This window comes from Primulina tabacum, chromosome 3, assembly GCF_025594145.1.
Source record: "Primulina tabacum isolate GXHZ01 chromosome 3, ASM2559414v2, whole genome shotgun sequence".
NCBI classification, from domain to species: Eukaryota; Viridiplantae; Streptophyta; class Magnoliopsida; order Lamiales; family Gesneriaceae; genus Primulina; species Primulina tabacum.
This window is the reverse complement of record NC_134552.1, coordinates 4,449,884-4,471,489: the sequence shown is the minus strand read 5'-3', so window position 1 is coordinate 4,471,489 and position 21,606 is coordinate 4,449,884. Positions and strand designations below refer to the sequence as shown.

Here is a 21,606-nt window from a genome sequence, read left to right as displayed (position 1 = left end):
AAAAACTTGTGTGAGACGATCTCACAGGTCGTATTTTGTGAGACAGATCTCTTATTTGGATCATCCATAAAAAAATATTACTTTTTATGCTAAGAGTATTACTTTTTATTGTGAATATCGGTAGGGTTGACCCGTCTCACAGATAAAGATTCGTGAGACCGTCTCAAAAGAGACCTACTCTAATATAATTATCCATGAAAAAATTTCTTAATCTGAAAATGATAGTTCGATATAATATATTTTTATCCATCGAACATTCTCCAAAATACAATGATCATGTCAAGTTCATACTCACGTGGTTTCGAATTGAGTCAATTTTTTTAAAGAAAATGTCTACTTATCGGGAGCGGATCTCTTAGTATAGCATAGTCAGATATGATTTTTGGAATGGCTGCTTGGCATGAATTTTTTGTATTTCTATATATATCAATTGTGCCTTTGGAAGAATCTTTGATTAATTTCACTGAGGTTTTTGCAAGAAGTACTAAACAAATTTGGTATCAAAGAAAAATCCTTAGAAAGTGTGGGTTGCAAGTTTGGAGTAAGATAGGGCTGAAAAAGGCAAGACACGAAAGTATTTATGTTGGGGAGAGCAAAGGAAAGGAAAGAAATGCAAGGAAACTTGGAAAGATTTATTGAACAAAATTTATGATTCAGTTACTAACAAATAGAGTTTCTTGTATATATAAAAATGTAGATAATATTTATTAATTATATTTTTTTAAAAAATTTAAATTTTTCGGATCAACTCAGGTCAACTTTTTTAAAAAAATTTAAAATTTTTGGGTCAACTCAGGTCAATCCGAGTTGACCTGAACTCAACTCAATTCGATCATTTTTTCGAATCAGTCGTCCGATCTGACCCAAATCTGAAAACCTTAAACTTGATTTTTTTCGAATTAAATTATGTCGAATCGGTAAATCAAGTCTGATTTTATGAAATCTGACAATTAATGCTAGTAAATGGTTGTTTGATCTCATAAATATTATTAAAAAAATTTAGTTGTGCTCGTACGGCGAAGAAGACGTCAACATCGGCAGTACGACACTCAAAGCAACCAATGACGATTCGAAAACACATTGAGATTATATATATATATATATATATATATATATATATATCTTTGATATTCATATGTATGTTATGATCTCGAAATATTTATTAAACGCTTTTATGATATTCACGTGAATATCTTGTGGAATTCATTAATGATATTTATATGAACATTTTGCGGTGTTCATGAGATATTGAGATGTCCACCATATACCCTCATAATATCTAAATTATATATACTCATATGTGAAAATAAAGTATGCATTCAAAGGCTACTGCTAGGGGTGGGTGTTTATTCTCGGTTAACGGGTACTCGATCAAGTTTTGGGTCGGGTATTTTTTTTGAAAACTCGGGTTCGTCGGGTACCCGACATTATCGGTCCCTGGTTCGGGTATTTTACTTATACCCGACAAAATTTTTGTTTTAAAATTTTTTTATGGGTCTATCCGTCCATTTCAATTTAAATATACATGTATTGTTTTTGTGGCTAGTCATAACCCGATATAAGGGTTTTTTTATATTTAATTTAATTTTTAATTTTTTTTCAAAAATAATTTTAAAAAAACATTTGCATTTTTACTGCAATCCGTGGAGCAGCGTCCGTGCTTCGTAAGCATAAACAATGCTCCACGTTGGAGCGTCCTTCGTAAGCACGGACTCTGTATATTATATTAATTTTTCGTACTTTTTTTGTCCTTTTTTTTGCCTTTATTGCTATCGGTTGCTTTCACAAGCTTTCACGTGAACTCTGAAGTTATGAAATTTCACGTGAAATGCATTAATTAAAATATAAATAGTGTTTTGAAATTTCTTCATGTATATAATTGAACATATCTTCGATGAATGAGTTATCAATTTTCTCATAATTTTTCTCTCAAATTTCATTGGGATAATGTCTAACATCGATTTACTCGTATATTTTGGTGGTCATGTAGTTATCGATAATGGATCGGTTGAATACAACATTCCATTTGTTAGACCGGTAAGAGTATTACGATCTATTAATTTGTTGGAGTTGGCTGAAGTTGTGCATAAAATATTAGGAATCGATCCAACGAATTTTTTTCTGAAGTTGTCAACAAAATATTCATTCATGAAGAGATCATCTTGGTATGAAATTCAAGTCAATCTCGTCGATGATTATGCTTTACATTTTATAATGCAACGTGACAATATGCATATGTTGCATTTATACGTGGAAGCAAATTCAAATGAGCATCATGTTGGATTTGATGATCCTGAATCCTACGTTCCACATGCCTCCGATTCAGGTTTCAATAATCAACCCGGTATTTCTACATATGATGTTTTCCAGGATCAAGAATCTTATGTTCCACAGGTTACTGAAGGACTCGGTAATATAAATTTCGATAATGTAAGTGGGTCTTGGGATCAATATATCAATGTCTCGTCGGAACAAAATCATGCTCCATATTGGTCGAATCCAACATTACAGACGAGTGCTCGATGTCCGGATCTGGCTAACATCTACTTCTGAAATATCATCATTAACAAGGTTATACATACAATGATCGTGTAGTGCAGTCATAGACAAATGACCATCTCCCAACAAATCCAAACAGATGTGTTGTCATTCATCAACTTTATATGACACATCTACTCCGGTGACTACTTCACCATCAATTGTTAGACCCCAAATTATTGAAACATCTTGTAACGTGACTGTTGCTTCACCACATGTAAAATAAAACGTGTATGTCTCGCGTCGTCAACGTTCAACAAGAGCAGTTATCAAATGATTATCAAACAATTGTGAGCCACATTCTAACACTCTATAAAAACCCATATGATTTAAATATGAAAGTACACGATTGTATATATAATTATCAGTGTATAGCTTCCAAATCAAATTGTCTGACCTCTTCACTTTAACAATATCATCAATGGTTAATGATGATATATTTGATGACATATGTGTCGCTTGTAAATAGAGGACACTGGGATCTTCTGGATCTCGATGATCTGTCATTCTGAACTAAATTGTCGATCTTCTAAACTTCGTTTAACTTTAAGCAACGATCTCAAAAATTTGTTCGGCGACGAAGGAATAAATTGTAACGATCGAAGAAATTACGATATGCAGAAGGAGAAATGAAAATGGGAAGAAACGAAAATGGAAGGATGGTGAGGAAGTAGGAGATAATAAAGAGAGGATAGGATAGGAATTGCAGGGATAAGAGAAGGGTGGTAAAGAGGGCGCCACCTGGACGATCCGTGCTTACCACCAAGCACGGACCATGCTCCACGTTAGAGCGTCCGTGCAACGTGGAGCAACTCATGCTCCACGTTAGAGCGCCCGTGCTTCGTCGTGGAGCACAGTCCGTGCTTACAAAGCACGGACGCTGCTCCACGTGAACAGCACGGATTGCAGTAGAAGTGCTAATATTTTTTTTAAAATTATTTTTCAAAAAAAATTAAAAATTAAATTAAATATAAAAAAACCCGATATAATGATAAATGATTAATCGTAAAATGATATAATGACATGATATTTTGTGAAATATGAAAAATACATGTGTTTTTTTAAATTTATTAACCATAATATGATATAATGATTAGCCATAACTTGATTTAATGACATGATTTTTTGTGAAATGTGATAATTACATATATTTTTTCAAAAAAATGGTTTTTTTTTTCGAGTACCCGACTGTCCGGTACCAGAAAATACCCGACATGATCGGGTTGGTGGCGGGTAGTAAATTTACTATCGGGTGCCCGAACCCGAAAACCGACCCGTGCCCACTCCTAGCTACTGAATCAGTTTGAAAATAATTTCATTATAAAATTTATATATATATATACACACACACACGTATGTATGCACGCTAACGCACCGTGATACCAATTGATACCGGCCTAAGACGTTGAGTTCTTGTTGATAGTCCACTAACAGGTTGAACATATAAATTCTTTAAAATAGTTTACTAAAAAGTGATTTATGGAAAACTTTGTAAAAAAAGTTAAATATCAAAACAAGTTATTTGATATATTATAATAATTTTAAATTAATAAGTAATTTTAAATAATTTAAGTGATTATGACGATGTTTTATAACTTATTTGACATCAAAATTCATGTAATAAAATTTTTGGTTCAAGATTCAATTATAACGAACTCTGCTAAAAAGAAAATTAATTGAGTGACCCAAACTTATTTATTAAGGTTTTATTTTGATATTTGAAAGACCGAAATATCTCCAAAATTGTTAGTACATCTCACAAGTACTCTACCAAAACTCAATAAACGTTTAAAATATATCCGGAAATATTTATTTACATTATTTTTCGTAGTAATATATCATTTTATATTTAAAAATAATTATAATAATAATTTTATAATGCCCAAAATATCACGCTCTTTAAGCTTCTTTATATTATTTTATTCAAAGATTTTAGCAAGCTTTTTCAAAAACATAAAGATATTGCAATTTATAAGCTTTTAAAACAATTCATAAAAGAGTAGGTCTCTTGTGAGACGGTCTCACAAATCTTTATCTGTGAGATGGGTTAATCCTATCGATATTCACAATAAAAAGTAATACTTGTAACATAAAAAATAATATTTTTTCATGGATGGCCCAAATAAGATATATGTCTCATAAAATACGACCTGTGAGACCGTTTCACATAAGTTTTTACCTTATAAAATATAAAATTTTATACATTATTAAAATAATTTTAGTTAAATATCATTTCTTATTAGTTTAAATAATAGGGATGATATCACATTAGTTTTTTTATATAGAGAGAATATCACATTTGATTTTTGACTACTTTAAAAGTGATATAATCACATTAATGTGAATAATTACTATTTTTTAATTAAGATATTTCGATTCAATGGTGGTTATATTGACACGTGACAGTTATTAATTTTAAAGTGGACGTAGTTCGGAAAAAAGTTAGATTCCCTTTTTTAGTAACAATAATTGCATGCTTAAATGTGGAATTATGTAAATGTGAGAATATTTCCCTCAAATGGCTTGTACTTGTACTTGTATTTCAAAAGAAAAAACAGTGGAGTAGATTGCCTAATCTTGACTGCTGACATCAGGAGAAAAACTCTCGATGTATTCTTTGTATCAGCTGTTAGACGAACATCTTAATTCAAAACAAAGATGTAAGACTCGTCAATATTTTTATTGTTTTAAAATGATATGTTCGCACAAACATCTTACACCCGACGTAACATAAAATCACCCTTATTTACCAGATAACAAATTAAATCTATTCAAAGTCGTGCACTATGACAAGGAACAAGAGCTAGTGAAATTCTCGTTTGAAGTGGCTATGAGTGAGAAGGTTGCCGGCCATTCTTTTAGCCAATTCTTCCGACGCTCAAATCATGATTTATTGTCGAAGAAAACAGACGACGACAGAAGAATATACATAAATACCTAATAATGACTCGAGTTTACCTGCATGATGCCCAAGTATTTTTGACCAATGAGGGAATTTATGTTTTTGACATGGTATTCCAACTTGCCTAACTTGCAAGCTTTGATTTGATCCAACATGATTTTCCATTATCCATTAGATTTTATTGGACTTGTCTGTTACATGCATTTCTTTTCGTTCAAGAACCATAGTGTCGGATGTTCTAGACTACAGTGAGGCCATTTCTCTAAGAACTTCCCTGAGTTAGGCTATTCCAAGTCATCCTGCTATAGGCCGCGATTGCGCACATGCTACGTGTCCATCACTCTTTATATGGGAATCACTAGTCCCATTCACCAAGTTGGGTCAAGCGTGCAAAAGAAACACATGTAATAAGCGGAAAAAATTGTGTGCACTACACAATTGAAAGCAATAGATTTTTCAGTTGATCTAGTTTGAGGAATAAGTCGATATTTCTTGCAAAACCAATTTGAACTATTGTAGCATGTCCTCACAAATCCATACGATATTCTTTTACAACAATATGTTTATATTTAGCATGTTAGACTAAATATCTCCAATAACTGTAATTTAATTCCATAAAATGCTTCTTACTCTACATTTTAATGAATTAAAGTTGATCTGGTAAGAATAGTAATTTTTCATAACAAATTGAGAGCACGCATTATGCTCACCCAATAACAACACAAGCCAAAATTCAATACATTTACATGTCAAATTGAAGCCAAACACACGATACCAAGCACAACATTTTCAGAAGTGAAACTTGGACACACACATAAGGAACGGCACTCATGACTTAAGTTCCTGATCCAGTACAAATCAACACAAAAAATAGCTTAAGACTCTCCTAATCCAGCACAAATCAACACAAAAAATCGCTATCATTTGCATGTCATCCATCTGTCACAAGTTACAACACCTCTATTAAAGTAGGATCCAATATAGACGAACCTATATGCAGCAGCAGAGGTATGAAAAGGGCTATTAGCAACGGATGTCTCCTCAAACACGATACAAAATCGTTCTTGCTGATTTTTCCATCACTATCAACATCGAACAAACTAAAAAGCCCCTCGATCTGCAAAGATCAAAAAGTGACAATTTCTTAATAGTAGTGTTGAGAATATTAGCATCAATTTTCATAATCTGACTCCCCATTAAGAACAATCAAGTGTCATTGACAGAGAAAGTTCAGTTAATTCACAAACTAACCTCATCAAGGTGCAAATTCGGAACACCTACTGAGATGGCATCATGTAACTGTCATGAGAAAACTCACAGATCATGATGCTAAACATAGAAGCCAAACAAATAACCAGGAACTAACAAAACTAATTGATGAAATAATACCTTTGATTTTGAAATGTGATTCTTTCCATCAGCGACACATTCACTAAATGCTAGTTCACAAGCATGCCGAAATAGTGGCTGCTTCAAGACATGGGCAGATCCAAGCAGAAACTGACATAACAAGTGCTGTTAATAGTGAAGATTCTTGGTCGGCAGAGATCGTTATGCACACTAGAATGAACATGGAAGTATTAGCTTACCTGTTTGAATGTTATTTTACCAATCCTGTGTGTATCGATAAACCCAAAAATCTGTGATATTAAAGAATAGAACATAAAATTCAAGTAAATTACGAAAAACTACAATCCAAATTAGATGCCATTATGAAGACTAAAACCAAGGCCAGACAAAAAGTATAGCACCAAAAAGACAAAGTCTAGCACCCAAGTCCTTTCTCTGTTCGATACTTCAATGTAGACACAAACAGGTTGTTCGTATGTACATACCAAATAAGTAGTAAGTGATGCTAACCGTATAAGATTACCTCCAGACAGATTAAAGATAAAATTTGGACAAACGGACAGTGCATACAGGAAGAAAAGCAGGTTTTCACTAAATATATGAAGAAAACTAAGGAACAATGACAAAATTACAACAGAGGTGAGGTCAATGCTAACTTTCTACAAACCTTGATTGGGGAATTACTGTTATTTATCACCCTTATTCTCAAAAGTATCATGACGTACATTCTCTTTACCCATACACATAAGAGACAAAAACTATACAAGCCAATGAAAAGCTAGAGTTGGCAGCTAACCTTCTCAGACAGCATGGAAGTTTTCAGTCTCAAAACCTTGATGAAGTTGTGGAACTCGACATATCCGCTGCAAATAATAAGAAACTCTATAAGAACCATTCTTCGCATTTACAAACTAGATCTTCAAAATATATAAAATAGCTGCAATGCAAGAACTCAATAAAGAAATCCCCATCTAGCTTCTTTATCAGTGTGTCCTAAAAGGCCCTGCCTAGGATCGCCTAGGCATCGGGCGGTCGCTCATCGCCCCAATTTTTAGAAGCCACCTAAAGTAATATATAACTTTTTTATTTTTTATTTTTTAAAAAAAGATATTTCGACATATTTTTCAATAAAATTTGTATCGTATAAATATGAAGAATATGTCATTGATTTTGAGTTTGAATCCAATATAGAGGAATTGTTGGAGAAATACAGAGATATACTAGAAACATTAGATATTAGGTATAAAAAAAGCTGCCTAGGCGGTAGGCGATGGGTGGTTGCCCGCCTACCGCTTCGTAGAACACTATTCTTTATGTTCAACCAGTGCATGGCAAGATGTAACCCTTAACCCAGCAACCACAATGTGAGAATCATGAATAGCGTAGGAAAAAAATTGCAGAACATGGGCAAATTGTACTGAATATCGACTCATTTTTCTATTCACCAATCTTTATGGTGTCTACCAATTAAACTGATACTCAATAATTTTCAATTTGTTATTCTTTAAAATAAATTACACCCCCAACTATCATTGTTAGCCTAGAAGCAAAGCTAGAAAACCTCCCACTTGTCACTTTATGCTAAATTGCACTTTATGCTAAAACTGGTACCATTTATTAACCAAGATGAAAAGGTCACCCTAATAAAAGGGAATGGAGGCGATCAAAATTATTTTAATGGCCTGATTTGAGATGCTAATTGATCGTCTAAAAGTCATCACGACCACAACTTGACTTCAAATAGTTATACAGTAACTTTAATTTATCAATCCATTTTGAGTAAAATAGAACAAGTGATAAGCTGATACAACGTACTTCAAGCATATATAACACATGGAAAATTCAAATGCTTTCCAAATACCTGGAATCTGGGTTCATTGAAAGATATATCTCCAAAAATTCCACAGCCTCCAAAACCCTTAGACGTAAAGACTGAAAACAAATGGCAATTATGAATATTAGTTGCAGCAATTAATCGATACAAACAAGAAAAGATGCAACATCCAGAAGAAGTTGCAACTCATTTTATGAACAAAATCCAATAGAACGAAAGCATAGCATTCTAACGATTTTGGTTCATCATTTTGGTTGTGAAAATTTATTTTCCAAAATGATATCTGTGCCCAACTACAATAACTTGGAGGAATAAAATGATAGTTGTACATTCAGATAAAATCTACCCACATGCCTAAAAAGGAGAACTTCTATCTACCACAGCTACAAAGCAGCATTGAAACTTAATTATAATCAACTGCCAGTGCAGCAATATCGTTAGTTCGGGAAGTCAGGCTAAAATACATTGAGGATGACCTCACATGATCAATAAAAATTGCCATAGGTTATGAGGTCAATAACAGTTTCCATAAGTTATTCTCGGAGCATATGTTTACCAAGCCATGGACAAAACATGTCGCGCTAGGGCGGTGTTTTCCGACCGCCTCGGCGCGATTGCATGACAAGCTGAATTGTAGACAGAGGAGGCGCGCTAGGGCGGTTATTTCCGCTCACCCCAGAATGAGACCTTCAAAAGTAAGAACATGGGACAACACAGGGCGCGCTAGGGCGGTATCTTCTACCGTCCCAGCAGATCTCGATAAGGAAAATTTGATCTTCTCGAATTTTTTACTTTCGTGGACTCTTGGATGCAAATACAAGTAGCAAGCCCCAGCAGACAGAGGGGACACACTAAAAAATCATCAAATACGAACGCAACAGCAGGCGAGGAAGATAAGAAAAGACACAGCTGCACGGGAAAAGCAATCAAAAGCAAGAATGCAAGCGAAGAACAAGAACTTCACAAGCATTTTCTCCCTTTCTCTTTTCTTTTAGTTAGGATTTAAGAGATCCACCCCCAAGCAATTATGTTTTGACTTCTTTTTGAAGATTGGATTTTTTTTAAGCATCCTTGATTATGTTATTGTGTTGATTGCATCTTTGGACCGATATGAGGTTTTATAATATGATAGAGTAACATAATTCAGGGATCTACAACTTGCATAGACATATGAGGTAGAGTACATGTTGATAGTCATACACCGAAAATCGAAAACTAGAGGATCTATAGTCCGTTAATGCAATCGCAATTGTTAAATAACACAAGTCGCTTGGTTATTTCATTTTGTTGATTAAATTAATATAGTTTTACAAAACATATTGATAGTTAGAGAATTCCGTCAAAAGAGTAAATGCTTGAGCTTGAGAAGCTTCTGGACCAGTAGGTCCGTATAACTCGCTAGGATTCATTACAAGTTAGGCAGGTAAGGAAATTTCTTGTTGAATCCATAGTTGTCAAGGCGCTAGGCGACGTCAAGGCGACGAGCCACTGCCTAGCGCCCGAACGCCTAGGCGACAAAAGGCGATCGCCTAGCCACGAGGCGATAATATAGAGAGAATGTATTATATATTTATGTTCTACTAAAAATCAACTATTAATAAAAATGAACTATATGAAAAACTAAATAAATAAAGCTTCAAGTAACAAAAAACAAAAATATCTCAATATTGTCGATAAATCAACACATTCAAATCTTATGCTAGACAATTTAATTTTTCCAAAACAATCTAGACTCAGATCAATCACTTTCTAATTCAATCATTTCATCCACATCACCATCCTCCACATTTTCATCAATGTCTGAATAATCATCTTTCAACACATCATCATCAAACTCTCCCTCGTTAGTAGATTCTTCATCTACATCCATTGGTGATTGTAGAGCATGAGTAGTTTGGCTTGTCACCCGACCTCTTCGTCCTCCCCTACCTTTGCTTCTAGAAGTTGAAGCTCCCCTATAAATAGGGTTCGAGGTCCGTTGTTGTCTAGTATGTCTGGTTTCTTCTTCTACTCCAGCAGCCTCTGCTACAACGTTCCATGTCAAAGTATCATCATCATCATCAAAAACAGGTTCCTCTCCAGCTTCCATCATTCCAATCAACCACTCATTATTACAATCATCAATATTCCTCAAAACTATAGGATCTATTTTATCCTTCTTAGCCGCACGAGCCTTGAGTGTTTGATTGTACTTCACATATACCAAATCTCTTAGTTTCTTGTGATCTAGTCTATTCCTTTTCTTTGAATGTATCTGTGACGCGAATGACGAAACCATCATAAACTATAAATTGAAAAGAAAAGTGAAAGAAGTCATGTAATATCGTAATAGTATTTACTCACATGCTCAAATATGCTCCAATTCCTTTCACAACCCGAAGCACTACATGTGAGGCTAAGAACTTTGATAGCAAATTCTTTCAAATTTGGAGTACCATTGCCAAACATTTTCCACCAATCCGTTGAAAAAAAATGTATCTCATCATTTTCATTTGATATTTAAGTATTTAACTATTTAACTTCTTGCAAAAAAAAACACATACCAGGCGCCATTGGTTGGTCTTTATTATTCCTTGCTCTAATGGCAAATTCGTTGCCGAACAATGACTCCGAGTTCTTATATACCGGCAACTCCTCCATAATAATCTTATCCCTCACGTCATGGCTTGGAATCAATCTTTGTATGCATGCAAACAACCCATTTGTGACTTCTGCATCCGTCTCAACTTTCGGATTGTGATAGTAAGATTATGGGTTTAAGTAGTATCCTGCCGCGTGCAAAGGATGATGAAGCTGATTATCCCATCTAGCATCAATAAATTCTAACACTTTTTTACATTTCTCTCTGTTGTTATCAAAGGACTTGAGAATTGTTTCTTTTGCTCTGTCCATAGCTTCATAGATATAACCCATCGCTAGCCTTGTTTCATTATCGGCAATGCGAAGAACCATCACTAGAGGACACATCACTTTAAGAATTTATGTCACATTATTCCAAAATGAAGGCTTGAAAACAGTATCATTTGCCTTCTTACCCTTTATATCATTTGACCATTTACTTTCTATCCACTGTGTTGATATGAACATTCTCTTCAAAGCCTTTTGTCGTTTGTGGAGGCTTTGCAAAGTGAGAAATGTAGTAGCAAAACGGGTGACTCCATGTCTTGCCAGCTCTTTGTTTCCAGTAAATTCTCTCATCATGTGCAAAACACCTCCATGATTGTAAATGTAACCAACAAGAGCAATTGCTCTAGAAATAGTCTTCCGAACCACCTCAATTTTGCCAATATCCTCTAGCATCAAATCAATGCAATGAGCAGCACATGGAGTCCAAAACAAATTCGGTCTTTTTGCTTCTAGAAGTTTACCTACAAAAAAAAGAGTACAAAACAAAAAAGAATCAATTTATGTTATATGTAATATAATATCCAAGGAAATAAAATTTCAATACTTCACTTACCAGCTAAAACATAATTGCTGCCATTGTCTGTAATCACTTGCACGACATTTTTCTCTCCCACACGCTCTACAAATCTATCAAGCAACTCATATAACATGGTTCCAGTCTTGACATGGGCGGATGCATCCACAGATTCCAAGAACATTGTTCCTTTGGGTGAATTAACCAAAAAGTTGATCAATGTTCTATGCTTCCTATCAGTCCACCCATCAGACATAATTGAGCAACCATATTTCTCACATTCATCTCTGTTTTCTTTCAACAACTCATTTGTGTAGGTAAATTCTTTCTGTAAAAGTGGTACCCTCAATTCATGATAACTTGGTGGTTTCAAATTCGATTTCCTTGAAGCTATCTAAATGGGCAGCATTGAAAGAAATCGCAGCTTGATACATGAAACGAGTTATCTTTTGAACTGTTCGATCTCTAAGCTCTTTATCACAAGCATCGTTTATGTTTGTTTGCCTCAATTTCCCCCCTTTGGTTTTCTTCTTCGTGATAAAGAGATCCATCGGCCCTTTAACACTGCCACTTCCACTTCCAGTTCCAGCCTCGTGTATGGAAGTCAAACTTCTCTTTTTGCTTGGTTGTACATCTTCTGCATCGTCTTCATCTTCATCGATATCAAGAAAGCAAAAATCTTGCTTCATTCCACCGCAAGCTCTCAATGTTTGCTTCTTCTTTTCATTCATATAATTCAGCAGCTCATCACGGACACTTTGAGGACACTCTTTGCATTTTCTGACATTTTTTGAATTCCTAGCAATATGTTGTTTGGCTCGAAAAATTCCTCCATTGGACGTGAAGCCACAAAACCTACATGTCACACTATTAGTATCAATTGGATTTTTCAAATAACAATGCTTCCAACCGGGGTCTTTCTTATTATCCCCATCTGGTTGTGTGTTTTCTGATTGAGGATGAAAAGCCATACTAGGCTACTTTTTTAAAATAAATGCAAAACAAAAGCCTGAAAGAGAAGAATGAAGAATCTGCCCTGAAAACAGAAGCCTGCGGCTGTGGCAGAGAAGAACAGGTCCAGGAGCTTCAATCTTCAATAGGCAGGGGAGAATGGTGTGCGCAGAAATGGCAGGGGAGAATGGTGTGCGGCAGAAGCTTCAATCGGCAGGGAGAAATGAGAATACGTATCGACATGCAAAGCAAAACTAGGCTTTTTTTAGAAATAAATTACTTGTGGGCTGAAATTAGTTATGGGCTTATTTAGTTGGGCTTTGGGTCATTAAAAAATAAAGGAGAAACCTGCTTATGCGATGCGATCATGGTTCTGAAAAAAAGGCGCAACGCCTGGAACGCCTATCGCCCGGAGAAAGACGGCTTCAAGGCGCTAAAGGCGCTCGCCCACCCATGCACCGTCGCCTGGTTGCCATAAGGCGCTGAAGCTCCGCCTAGCGCCTGAGACGCGCCTAGAGGCGCGCCTTTGACAACTATGGTTGAATCACATACGTACTTAAAAATAAATGTGAAACGATATTTGTACTTGTTACACTATATTAAAACGTGACTCGTACACTTTTGACGATTGGAGAGATTTAATTGTTCTAAATTAATGTGTTAGAAAAGCTCGATCATTACACATAGTAAAAAATGGACCATATGCTAGAATTATTTTAAGTTGCACGACAAAAAATGTCAAACCATATTGACCCAGTGGATAGCGTCAAAGTAGTTTAAGTAACTTTTCAAAAGATAAATAAATTTAATCCAACTTACTGATTGAACCCAAGCCATTTCAACCATATAATTTGAGGGGTTTTCCTGCCGAAATTTTGACATTTTATCAGCAAAGAATCCAACATTTAGATAAGCATATGAACATATTATGTTCCTTGAGTAATAATCTTCATTTGACAATTATTTGAGCCAGTATAGAACCTTCGACAAAAGTTACGAAATAAAATGGAAATAATAAAGAAAAATCTAGATGAGAGCGGCATTTTCTAGGAATTTTTTCCCGACAAAAGTAGCATCATAAATGAATATAATATATTAGTGGCTTTTCAAGTTGATTGACCACTGCAACCTGCTTGATAAAGGATTTGAATTCTTATAGCTGAAATATTGTGTACAATAGCACAAATTAAGATGTAGGATTAAGAAGAAAAAAAAGAGGGTAGTGTAACATGATGGTAACAGAAGTCTTAAATGCATAAGTTGCAAAAGAGTTGAGCATTGTAGTACTATGACAGATGTTCTCTACCCCATAAGGTGCACAAATTGCATGACTATCAACATAAGAACGATGTAAATTAGTCTCTCATGCAAAATAAGCTATGTGAGAAGATGTGAAGGATGATGCCCAGTGTACTGCTATTTATTCCTTCAAAGTTCAAACTTATCCAAGCAATAAAAGAAAAAATTAAGAAACAAAAAGAATAAATTCAAGACAGCGGCACACTGTTGATTGTTTAAAGCATGCACAAGTAATTTTATAACAAACAGCACATTCGTGAACAATAACAACTGAACGAATTCTCAGGTACAAAAGCTAATCACAGACCTGCTTGAACTCAGCTGCCTTTGCAAAAAGCATGAAGTCTCCATAAGAATGTGATGTTTGTGGGACATTGAGAGCACTAGCAATGACATGACTTGTCTGCGTTGAATAACATAAACAATTTAATCAATGGAAATAACGAATCAGTAAAATAATGATGAAAAAAAATATTGCAATATATCAGACTTGATGTTCAAAAGCCATACAAGAGGATCTAAAGATCAGCTTATGACTTCAAAGGGAATTTGTCCTAGGATCCCTTGTCTACTAATGTAATGTTTGCTTTGTAACATTGATAACTCAATTTCTAAACATGGCTGCTAACTTATTTCTCTACTTAATCTGACGAGAGAGTTCTAAAATTTCTACATCAAATTATTATTTCCAGTAAACCATAGCCCAAACCATAAATAAATTCCACAAACATGTATTTCAGATGTTGAAATGCCTTCACAAGAACATTAATGGCTTGATTGGAATGCATATCATACTTAGAATTGTGATGTTAACACTGAAAATTACACGAGCACAAGTTGAAAGGTATCAAAACATATGACAGAGAATCAAATCTATGTAAACCAGTAAGACAAGACTCACTCTCTGAGCAAAACAGATGGCATTTTCCTTCCGATTTTCGTTGGGCTTCACAACAGGAAGATATTCAACCTGTGCAACATAAGATTGACATGACCATACTAAACCATCTAACACAAAAAAAATGTCAAGCTTAAGAGAGCCTAAAAATGACAATGCTAGCTGAGTGCCCAAAGAATCATTTCCAAAACAAGACAGTAATACAAATTCTGAACCTGGCTGCAGCAGGTTAAAAGGTTCTTCATTTAGGTTATAGCAGAATCAATGATAACGGTAAATTATTAAATTCCTTCTTCTTTCTTATATCCAGAGACAATGAGAAATCGATGCATACCTCCATGAAATTGTGAAACTGTGTAAACATTCTGAACATCAATTTCCCAAGAGGTATATTCCCCCTGAACGAGACAACACTCATTTTGAGATTATAAGAAAATACCATACATGTTGACAGAACATCAGTGAAAAAAATCAGAGGCCGCAGTACCATGATTGGTCAAAATGTATGTGGGGATAACGGACAATGACTGGCTGAACGGTATGACCAGGGATGAATGCACCAAGTTGAAAGGATATAAGAACTCTGCCGTTGCTTGTTGTTCCCTCGGGAAATAAAAGCACTCGAGGAAATCGACCGGAAGAGGCCTTTCTCTGTATTCAGATTCTTGAATAAAATTTATAAATTTAAATTATACTCCAAACTTGGGACATGAAATAATAAAGCATGTCGACATTCAGTCATTATTTGGCATCCTACATTTGGTTCAAACATAAAATAGAGTGCACACGGATGCCTTCTACCTTTATTTCATTTACAGCATGCTTCCGGGATGATTTTGAGAATCTATCAACATAAATAACCTACAGAAGGAATCAGGTCTTTTGATTAAACTTTTGGCGAGATTCCTTGTTCAACAGCAATAAGGACAAATGTATAAATCAAGAGTTTAAAAATTCCTATGAATCTATGATAGAAATTACTCCGAACCACCACTCTTCGAAAAGACTTGCAGAATCACAAACTGAAAATGAAAACACATTATAGCAAGAATCTAAATTACCTGCATTGCCCTGATGACGGTTCCAACAAAAGGCATGGAATCATGTGATTCAGAGGAAACTATTGTCGGAAACAAATCAAAGAAAAAGAAAATAGGTTCGATATATGACACATGATTCGAAACAACAATAGGAGCAATCTCCCTCGATGCAGGCTTCCCTCGTCTTTTTATCCAATGGTAGCTGCAGTATGACAATCCAAAGTGATAGGAATGAGTTTTCCCACTCAAAATAGGACTCATATGCCAGAAAAGAAAAAAAAACATCAACACCTAGAGGAAATCTAGACAAACAAGTATAATCCTACAATCCTGAATTAATCATTTTTATTCTGTTTTAGGATCATCCACAGTTGATAATCATGCTAGTAAAATAAAAGCCTCTTTAATAAATGCTCAACTTTTGATCATCTGCCAATCAAACATAAAATGATATCTGACAAAAAGATCAATCAATTAAAACAAACAGCAAGCTAAATTAGCTGGAATCTTTCTGATATAACTAGATTTACTAATGTTTTGGCTGAAGAAACTAATGTTCTTATCTCAACAGGTGTCATGCCAACAGCATTTAAAAAATCTCAAATGTAATGCTTATACTTTCATTTGGTTTCTGTTACTGTGACTTCTTGTTTTTTAAAATATTTTATTTTTAGTACGGTATAAAGGGTTTGTCGATTAAAAGAACAATTAAAGCTTAGAAAGTGGTTTTTCATCAAAAAAACTTCCCAATCATATGTAACGTGTGTGTGTGTGTGTGTGTATATATATATATATATTCAATTTCTTGTATCTACTTGTTATTGTCAACGTACAGCGATTCAAGTTTTCTTCCTTTTAACATTATTTACAAGAAAAGAAATTATATATGATGACCACTAAAAGAAGATTAAATATGTATAATGGTGTCTCAGAAGTACATGAAATGATGAAATATTAGCAACTCTTGTTCTTTCTTCAATTACTCGTCTCTTATTCTATTATAAATTAAAACAAAGGAAAATCACATGCAGTCTTATTTGTAAAAAAATACTAATCTAATAATTCAAAATAGACTTACATACTGATGCATTTCTATAGTACACAGATTAGATTGGTAGCATACAATTCCAATACCAACTTTGACAATCAATAATCGACCTAAAACACGTTCAACTTGCTCAATTATTTATATCACTAAATGTTGCTAAAAATTATCATATTTGAGTCAAATCTACATTTTCCATGATGCACGCCACAAGTGCACAAGCTAGTTTATCTAAGGTATGAGAAAAGTCAAACAACTTCGTGCACAAGAAACTTGGATGAAAAGGAAGGAGAAACACTGTGTTATTCCCATATCAATTTTCAAGAGCAGAACATTTGATTCTAGACATTGCAAATACAATATAATCTTAAACTTCTCAATACACATAAAACTTAAACCCCCACAATATCAAACTACTTTTTATAATAAGTAACATGATTTTTCAGAAGAATGGCTCCCACAATTTCCTGTCCGAGGCATTTTCATTTCAAGATTGAATTCGAGTCCAACGTTTTTTTATAACCAACGATATTTTATTAAATAATTAATAGCTTTTAATTACCATAAGCGGACTAGTAATCCACTCATGACAAAATACTAGGCAAGACACTGGTGCTATAAAAAATACACAGAACGCAATCTATCAATAAATATGAGATTGAGACATTCTGAAAGTCTACATGAGATCCAATCCAAGTAGATATTTTGATCTTGATCTTTTCCTAACACTTTTCCCTTGTATCTTTAAGGTTGTCAAAAATCTTCTATTTTTCTCTATCCACACAGATCAACAAATGTCATGAACCACCACTTTCCAAAAAAATTTGTCTCTCTTGCCAAGAAATTCGACAACACCCAAACCAATCTTTGTTCTTCTAAACCTCTGGCCATAACCGACTCGTGAATGGACAATGAATCAACATGTCATTCCGACACAACACACACCAATTTGGGCACAGAGCACACATGGATCATCTCTTTTGCATCATCTCCGAAGTCGGAAACTTGGTTTGGTCATCATTTCCCCTCGCCACTCTCGAGTTCACCAAGGACATTATGAAACTCCACTGAGGAGTTTTGTAAGCTACAGCAGCCATGTGGATTCAATTAGTGTGGGAGTAGAAACCTGTTATGCTACGTAATGACATCAAAATTATGTCTGATCCCATTTATTTTCTTCACTTCTATGCTTTGGGAGCGACATGCGTCAGTCTTCACATAATGAAGAGCTTGATTTGTTGGGAGCGGCAGGTTTCAACATTCTTTACCCACTCTACAGCATGCGCTACCTTGAGGACTAGGAGGTTCCAAAGGGGTACGGAATTATATGATCATTAAAATATTAAACAGTTTACATATTTTTAACTAGTTTGATCCATTAGCAGTTGCAATAGCTTTAGTCACTTCATCAGTTTTGTCAGTCATTGAGAACATATAATAGATGCCTAGTACCTATAAATATGACACTTGCACTCATACACTGAATAATAATGAAAAGCAATTTCCCTGTTCAAGTCCCTTCTCCTATCCGCTGAAATGCTCTCGGAACTCAGCTCCCTCCTCCGTTCTTCGCCTCATATCTTCGTCAGTTCCTGTAGTGTAAACACTCGCTCGAAGAGTAATAAACAATACGTTCTCATAATTTTTACTTTCGAAAATTTGGATCGTATCATTCAAGGATTCACTCTCAACTGATGAATTATATTTATGCTAGATACGTTAATATGTTGAAAATTAATCGGCACCCTTATACATGTACGACGTACACAATTCGTGTACAGCGGTTGCATCTGTTTGCATTCACTGTAGATTATAATTTTCTCAACAATACGAAAAGTGCTTCATTTCAAGAAGTCGAGAAGAAATAAGCAAACAAGAAAAGCAAAGATGAAATTCCATAGATACAGCAGCCACAGCCCACAAATAACAAATTCATCCAAAAAAATGAACTTTTAAAAGATAGAGTAAAAAAATATGAGAAAGCGCATACCCAAATGAGAAAAGGATTGCACGGGCACACAAACGGGTGACCCACATAACCCGGCACCGCCATCTCGGAAGAGGATTCTGCTTATCCTTCCAGCCATGCAGCGCCAAAACAGTGGCCACATACCCCACCATCAAACAAAAACCAAAGAGCAAAAGCCTCACGGCAGCAACAGGCAGGCAGATCACAATCTTCAGCCACTCGTACACGCCGTCCACTCCAGGAGTGCTGTTCCGAAACGGGTCGACAGTGTTGGATCCAACCTCGAATTTTTCATTAGCTCCGATGAATTCAAACGGGTTTTGACAAGCAGATTCGGTCCGTGCTGGGTTATGGCACCCGTTTACATCGAGGACGACGTGGGGATGATGATCGGACGGACGGGTGACGAGGAAGGGAGTGGAGAGAGAGTCGTCTGCCGCCATGATTGACGAGTATTGGTGGTGAGGTTGGCAGATTTATGCCAATAGGGGGGAATGGTGGACTCGGGTGCGGTGCAGAATATTATAATATATTCAGAGAATGGGCCCAAACAGGCCCACCAAGAAAACGGAACAAAAATGGGAGGGAAATCTTAAGCGACCTCCACGTGAGATCCACGCCACGAATTAAATATAACAATTAGTACATTTTTTCATATTATTATTATTACGTGAAAATCGATACAAAATTTTAAAAATATCATATATTAATATATGGTATTTGAACATCAGTTGTTTCAAATAAAATACTAATATATGTTTTTTAGTACTCAAATATAAGTAAAAAATACTCATATTAATAAAATTGTTCTAATTTTATACTCAAAATTTTGTATTTTGTATCATATCTAAAATAGTCAGTACTCAAATATCATATATTAGTAACATTATTTCAATGTTTTGTAGCATTTTTCATCCGTAAAGATAAATGTGTCATTAATATCAATATTTGTAATACATGTTCGGTAGTAAAAAATAATATATTAGTATCAGATCTGAAACAATCGATACTCAAATATCATATTTTTTTTTTGAAAAGTCAAATATCATATATCAATACCATATTTTTAATGTTTTGTGCCATTTTCATCCAAGAAAAAAAAAGTGGGCTCGGAGAGTTGAAACACATTTTTCCACATAGATACTGAAAACAAATTTTTATTTGTTTTTAGAGATTTTCGAGCAATTTAACGTATCAACAATTCTAACCAAAAACATATTAATATTAATTTCACATATTGAGTTTGATTCTTGCTATCATCTTGGCTCATCGGCCACGTTATTCACGTATTTATTATGAAGGTAATGTTGTTGTTAATGCTCTGACCAATCAATGTTGGATTTAAATTGATTTAAGCCCCAATAATTTTTAGAATAATTTTATTTTCTTTTGTGTTTTCCACATTATCACAGAATATCAGTATAGAACAACTTGGGTAAGCAACCTTTGGTCAAATGTAATTTTTAAAAAATGACTTTAGTTTGTAAACATACTATGACACAGTAGGACCCAAATTCTGCAATTCACACGTCTAAAGGCTCATTATGTTGTGAGATTTGGTTGGTTTGAGAAGTTGGAATTTTGTCAACACGTTGAGTAAGTTGAAACACGATCAATGATCATAAAAGATTGGTCGAACTGGTTGAAGGAGTTGGAACCAAATTTATGATGGAGATCAGAATAATACACAACTCATCAATCAACTCAAAATTACAGCAAAATGTTCTGCAAATTTAATCAACTCTAATTCAATTTAGATCACTTGTTCTTGGTTTTTATATTCTAGCTTTAATTACTTTCAACAAATGTGTTTTAGATTTTATCCTCGATTTCTTTGTAAATATGTTGAATCCAATTCACAATTACACAATTAACTTCGTCATTGTTCATAAATTCGTCTTTAATTTCTTGATTTAGTTTCCTAGTTTTTGTGATTCACGGAAGGAATAATAACTAATGGTCGAGTCAGGGATCCACATTGTTTGATTTTTAGAACTCGGAATTCTATTTGGTACAATTTCGTGCCTAAAATCCCACATATTTTTCTGTGAAAACAGTTTAGGTATGCTCAGTAGAACCATGCAACCAAGGAAGCTAGGAAACATAGCGAGTGGTGAAAGGATACTGTAAAGTCCAGTAGGTTTATGGATAATTGGAAATGGATGCACTCTGTAAATACTTGGAATGAAGGAGATATGATTTCTTATTTTTAAATTATAATGATCTTTCATAATATAGGATATAGATTTCTCATTCAACTTCTTCCGATAAAAAATTGAAAGGAATTAGATGATGAATACTATTGAGGGAGTTCATTGCATCAATTGAATGCATGAATAAATTTTGGGAACATAGAGAA

The 21,606-nt window shown here is 34.7% G+C and overlaps 2 protein-coding genes across 3 annotated transcripts; both read right to left on the bottom strand.

The window, feature by feature from the left end:
- Window positions 1–6,102: 6,102 nt before the first annotated feature.
- Window positions 6,103–19,755, bottom strand: LOC142539455 (lysophospholipid acyltransferase LPEAT2-like). Of its 2 annotated transcripts, XM_075644933.1 has the most exons (14): window positions 19,269–19,754; window positions 16,255–16,435; window positions 15,995–16,054; window positions 15,681–15,844; window positions 15,528–15,591; window positions 15,197–15,265; window positions 14,603–14,698; window positions 13,816–13,860; window positions 8,652–8,722; window positions 7,587–7,653; window positions 7,030–7,080; window positions 6,830–6,940; window positions 6,692–6,739; window positions 6,103–6,557 (listed from the first exon to the last, which is right to left on the bottom strand). In XM_075644933.1, the coding sequence occupies exons 1-14, from the start codon at window positions 19,688–19,690 to the stop codon at window positions 6,390–6,392; spliced, it is 1,617 nt and encodes a 538-aa protein (XP_075501048.1). In that variant the 5' UTR covers window positions 19,691–19,754; the 3' UTR covers window positions 6,103–6,389. The 2 variants fall into 2 exon arrangements, with proteins under 2 accessions (XP_075501048.1, XP_075501049.1); XM_075644934.1 differs by lacking the exon at window positions 13,816–13,860 and having other exon boundaries at window positions 19,269–19,755.
- On the bottom strand, window positions 10,209–11,553 carry LOC142539454 (uncharacterized). The gene is made up of 2 exons (XM_075644932.1): window positions 10,968–11,553; window positions 10,209–10,878 (listed from the first exon to the last, which is right to left on the bottom strand). The coding sequence occupies exons 1-2, from the start codon at window positions 11,070–11,072 to the stop codon at window positions 10,363–10,365; spliced, it is 621 nt and encodes a 206-aa protein (XP_075501047.1). The 5' UTR covers window positions 11,073–11,553; the 3' UTR covers window positions 10,209–10,362.
- Window positions 19,756–21,606: the final 1,851 nt, after the last annotated feature.